At 53.0% G+C, this 5,352-nt stretch overlaps 2 protein-coding genes across 2 annotated transcripts in view; one reads left to right on the top strand and one right to left on the bottom strand.

Moving 5' to 3' along the window:
* Positions 1-6: 6 nt before the first annotated feature.
* Positions 7-2,539, top strand: LOC108447890 (patatin-like phospholipase domain-containing protein 1). The gene is made up of 3 exons (XM_017739120.1): positions 7-1,213; positions 1,294-1,354; positions 1,796-2,539. Exons 1-3 carry the CDS (start codon positions 1,028-1,030, stop codon positions 1,978-1,980), a joined length of 432 nt encoding a protein of 143 aa, XP_017594609.1. The 5' UTR covers positions 7-1,027; the 3' UTR covers positions 1,981-2,539.
* Positions 2,540-2,631: 92 nt separating this feature from the next.
* Positions 2,632-5,352, bottom strand: part of PNPLA1 (patatin like phospholipase domain containing 1) — a 12,351-nt gene continuing 9,630 nt past the window's right edge. Inside the window, exon 9 of the mRNA XM_017739118.1 lies at positions 2,632-3,756. Coding sequence (XP_017594607.1) covers positions 3,648-3,756 — 109 coding nt within the window. The 3' untranslated portion in view covers positions 2,632-3,647. The remainder of the gene's footprint in view (positions 3,757-5,352) is intronic.

Here is a 5,352-nt window from a genome sequence, read left to right as displayed (position 1 = left end):
GGGCACCCTGTGCCAGGGCCTCACCACCCTCATGGTAAAAAATTTCTTCCCAGTATCTAAATCTCCCCCCTTGTAGTTATAAACCATCACCTCATGTCTTATCCTAACAGGCCCTGGTCCATTGAGGTCCATGCCACCATTTCTGTCCTGGCCACCCTCTGAATCCAGACAAGCTGAAATAATTTTTACAAATCAGCCCTTTTGATTGCTCTCTGAGTTATCCTGAACAGGCAGGAGCACATTGAGGCATCTCACAGCTTCCCTTCCTACGTCTCTGCCCTGGCTGTGGGTATCAGCCATGGTCTGGTGCACGTTGGTCAGTGGTGCCCAATAACCCAGCTGGGGGCCCCTGTTTTGGCATTCACAGATGAGCCACCACTCCCAAAGGCAGCAGTTTCCGTGGCTCTTCGCTCACCTCTGTCCTTCCCGTCTCACCCACAGGCCGTGACGTGCAGCTGCTTCGTCCCGCTGTATTTTGGGTTTTGCCCTCCAACGTACCGTGGGGTGGTGAGTAGCGCTGTGGGCTGGAGACCCTGTCCCAGCTCCAGCCCAGGGCCCCTCCAGCCTCTGGCCTTTCTCCAGTGGTGGCATTAAGGATGTTTCTACTTGGCTTTGCCACCAGCATAGCTCGAGGCTGAGTTCCCACAGTGTCTGCAGAGGGAAGAACAGGGCCCCAAAATCTGACCTCACTGCAAGACAGGACCCAGCTTCTCACAGAACTGTCCATCTTCCCCTGTCCCTGGGGTTGCCTCAGCTGCCTTCTGCTGCACCTTCCTCCCGCTTCCATTGCAGCAGTTCTTTGGCTGGAAGGGAGGATCAGGGTGTGGACCTGGAGCAGGGGAGCAGTGGCTGGGGCAGTTGCCTGGAAGGGGATCTCTGCAGCCCCAGAACCTCAGGCTGCTGTGGGCCTGGCTGGGGAACAAGCCCCACGTGTTTGCCCGTGTGAACAGCACTGCTCTCTCTGCCCAGGGGAAGGCTCAGGGCTCCCTGTTTTGCCTCCTAGCGCTACGTGGACGGCGAGGTGGCCATGTGGACGGCCGACTTCGTGTCCCGCACCACCATCACCATCTCTGCCTTCGCCGGAGAATACGACATCTGCCCCAAGGACGGCCCAGCTGCCTTCTTGACCTTCCAGCTCGCTGACTCTATCTTACAGATCTCAAAAATGAACATCTGCCGCTTACAGCACGTTTTTCAGCTTCCCACACGTGAGGTGAGCTGCTCCTCCAGGTAGCCAGAGCCACGAGCCCCCTGCAGCAGCCCAGCTGCCCTGACTGCCACCTCCCCCCGCAGGCCATGGACCGCTATTATATCCAGGGCTACCAGGACACGGTCTCCTTCCTGAAAAGACTGAGTAAGTGACTGGGAGTGAGGACAGGTAGGTTGGGTGCTTCCCTTACTTCATTGGTTTGCTGACACAAGGTAAGAGATGCTGCCCCAGAGTGGCTGGGGCAGAGCAATGCCTGTATTCCTGGCACTGCCAGCATTACTTGAGCCCTGGCCTCTCCAGAAGCTCCCTCAGGAGCCACACTCCCCTCTTCTCTGCCACACTGGGCATGACACAGCTTTATCCCAGGGAACACAGGTGCCAGCACCTCTAGACGGAAGCGCAGGCTCGGGTGCCCTGTGTGGTGTTTGATAACCCCCTGAGGCACAGAGCAGCAGTGTTTGGTGATCCCTGAGCGCTGGGGTCAGCAGTATCTCTGGTTTCCAGTCAACCCAGGTCATGCCTCGCACTGCTGCACACCTGGCAGTTGAGCAACAAGCAGTGAGAGCTGGCTTCTCTTCCCACCAGGGGATTTCCAGGTGAATTACTTCGAGGGCTTCACGCTTTCCTTGGCCAATGAATCACGTCAGAAAGGTGAGGAGACCCCGCACCTGAAGCCACAACTGAGAGTTCTGCACTCCAGAGCCACAGATCATGAGGATGACACCAAAGAGAACCCAGGAATCGGCCAGGCAGCCGATGAATATGAATAGGAAGGCCCACACCACCTTCTCCACCCCCAGGAAGGTAAAGAACCAGCACTTGCTTTACCCCATCCGTTTCCAAGTGACACTTGCCCAGGGCTGTCAGTGCCCAAAGAGGCTCTGGGGCAGGTGAGAACATCGGGAATGGGAGAAAGTTCCCTCTCAGCTCAGGGCTTACGAGTGAGGCCTCACACTGAGCCCTCACCCTCGATCTGGCTGAGGACTGAGGACTTCATTTTGGCTGTGTCAGAAGGGCTCCATGGACAAGGAGCCCTTCCCATGGAGAAGGCCACGTATTTACTCACCTTGTGAGGTAATAACCGGTTCTGCCCATGCATCCCTTCAGCAGGGGTGTCTCAAGGGTTCAAGCTGCCTTTGCTGTGCCAGCCAAATCCAGGCTTCTTAGGAACTCTGGCTGCAGCCACAGAAAGACTCAGGGCAAGGAAAGCATATTCCAGCTGCAGGTAAACCTCTACCTGTGCCATTCTGAAGCAACACAAGGCAGGTTTAAATCCAAAACTTAGAGTTTTCTGCAATCCTATGCAAAATAATGCCCGCTCCCCTTTTAGTTTTGCATGGAAAACCTGTGAAACCTCAGTGCTTCAGTTTCCAGTTTGTTGTTACTAAAAAATACAAAGAAGCATCTGCTGAAATGCCAAGTTTCTTTCAATTTTACTCTTTATTTTCTTTTTCTTTCTGAGTCTTTCAATAGTTCAGAATTTATCAGCTTAGGAAAAATTACACAGCTTTTTCAACCTGGGGATTATTTAAAATGTAGCCACATCAATTAAATTAAAAGTGAAAAAAGACACAATCTGCTATATCTAGGAGGCCCACAACAAATGAGGAATACAAAGGGGAAGGAATAGGATTGTTACCATTCCAGACCTAAACAGAAAAGCTTGGGAAACATAAAATGGGAGCAAGAAAGAGATTTCCTTTGAAAACAAACTAACTCTAGACCCACTAAGAAATGCAGGACACAGTGTTAGGCTGTAGAAGTTGCTTCCCTGGTTGCTTTTTTAAAGGCTCCATCAGTCTGAGCATTCGTGGAGCTTTTGGAAGCAACACGGTGGGCATGAGGTTTCTTTGGATGTTGGGCAGCTCTGGGCTATCAGGAATCTCTGTCTCTGGTTTGCAGCTGGGCTGCAAAATTTTTGACCAGCCCCAGGTGAAAAATTCCTCCTGTGGGAGGAATCAGACTCATTTGTCAGGCCAGAGAGCAACCAAGGGGTGAGCCCAGGCTCTTGATGTCCAGAGGAGAAGCACATCAGATTTTCCAGTTCTGGGAAGGAAAAGCCCTACTGATCAAGGCCAGGCAAAGGCTCTTTCACTGTTTGTCTGTGCAATGCTAGGATATCATTGATGCTACCAAAGCAGCAGGGGGATAAACTTGTGAACAACTTGTACCTGATTTCTTGAACAAGTGATATTTCCAGAGGACAAGTGTCTGGAGCCTGCAATCCCACGAGGCTCAGGCTGGATTAGCAGGTTCTCCACATGGACTTGCCTCTCATCCGTGTGCCCAGCAGGACAACTGCACAAGGAACTGCACCCTCCTTAGTACCCAGACTGGAGGCAGAGTCTGGCATAAAGCGCCTGCAGCCAACAGCCAGAGGCACAGGCAGGACTGGGCACGTGCTTGGCTTTGTTGGGCTCCGTTTCATGGATCAGACTCAAGGACTCTTCCCTCTAGACCTGCAGAGGGATCCAGCTCCAGAGGGAGCTCCTGCTGTCTTGGGTTGCCTCCAGACTCTCATCCCATCCACCTCAGGCTTCACATTTCTGCTGAGTTCAAAGCAGAATGAGACGAGCAACAGGACAGGGGTACAAGGGTAATATTTTGAGGCTACCAAAACCTGCTGCCCTTTAGACAACAGGAGGAAGGGAAGCAGCTCTGACCAGGCACCTGAATCCAGCTTGTCCCACAGGAAATGCCAGAGGTGTCTGTCAGACTGACCAGTGTGGTTTTATTCCCTTTAGGGCCAGGTCAGCCACAGAAGAGCATTTGTGACCCCGCTGCTGCCTTTGGCCCCAGTTTACGCTCTAAAGAGGCAATGAGCAACTTGGAACCCAGCCTGAAGGCAGAGCCCGACCTGTCCTGAGGAGCACATGGACTGTGACAGCAATGCCACAGCACAGACAGGGCCACAGCCCCGGATGATTCCCATGGTCCACCCCTAGAGGAGACATTGCAGGCTGGTTCTATCCCCACTGGGTGCAGCTGGGGGTCCCACTTTGCTTCCTTGGGGTGAAACAAGCTCCTGCACAAGATGATTCCAATCAATGCCAAACTTTGCCTCTATCCATTGCCTCTGGCAAAGCCTCCTGTTGCCATTAGCTCCAAGCTCATGTCTCCAAGAGGAGACGGCGCCAGCTCTGCTTGCTTGAAAAGATCAGGGGTTAATAAAGCAAAACCCAGCTCATTTCAATACTGAATTGTTAAATACTTCTTTCTTGCTCATTTGCTTGCTTTCTTGCAGCTTTGGAGCAGCAGAGTTCTGTGCTGAGACCATTTTAGTTTGGGGCTTCCTTGCTGATTGTTTTTTGTTAAAGTTCTCAAAGTTTTACCAACTTTCTATGATCAAGCCCCACATGGGGCAGGTGGGATACACCGGGCAGCTCAAACTGTTTGTGGCTGAGGTTTGCAGATGCATTTAATGGATTTGGAGGTCCAATTCCTGGATGAGAATTTTCTTTGGGGGATTCTAATCCCCATTTCAATAGGGTAACTGCCCCAGGCTGACTGAGATGGTAATATCCTCCTGCCTGGAGGCGGGCATGGTGCTTGCAGCAGCTTGGAGAAGGAGCTGGTGGATAAGTGGGAGGGAGCAGAGGTGCAGAAGCAAATGCTGGGCTGATTGTCCCTGCCTGGGGTGGGCTGGCTGTCTCTGAGCCTTCCACTTTGCCCTGTGGCAGCAACAGCTGGATTTGAGCAGCCTGGCTTTGGCTGCAGTGGTTGAGAGATGTAAATCCATCTGGGATGCATGGAAGACAGGAGCAGACAGGATCCAATGCAAACGGGATCCATCAAAATGGGCCAGAAAGTTCTAAGGGGACTGGAGCACCTTCCCGGTGGAAACAGGCTGAGAAACTTGGGGCCGTTCAGCCTGGAGAAGAGAAGGTTGTGTGGAGACCTCACAGCCCCTTCAAGGATCTGAAGGGGCTACAGGGAAGCTGGACAGGGACCCCTCATCAGGAAAGGGAGGGACAGGACAAGGGTCAATGGCTTCCCACTGCCAGGGGGCAGGGTTAGATGGGATATTGGGAAGGAATCCTTCCCTGGGAGGGGGCTGAGGCCCTGGCACAGGGTGCCCAGAGCAGCTGTGGCTGCCCCTGGATCCCTGGCAATGCCCAAGGCCAGGCTGGATGGGGCTTGGA

Source organism: Corvus brachyrhynchos, unplaced genomic scaffold, assembly GCF_000691975.1.
Source record: "Corvus brachyrhynchos isolate BGI_N302 unplaced genomic scaffold, ASM69197v1 scaffold607, whole genome shotgun sequence".
NCBI classification, from domain to species: domain Eukaryota; kingdom Metazoa; phylum Chordata; class Aves; order Passeriformes; family Corvidae; genus Corvus; species Corvus brachyrhynchos.
This window is presented reverse-complemented; position numbering and strand designations above follow the sequence as displayed.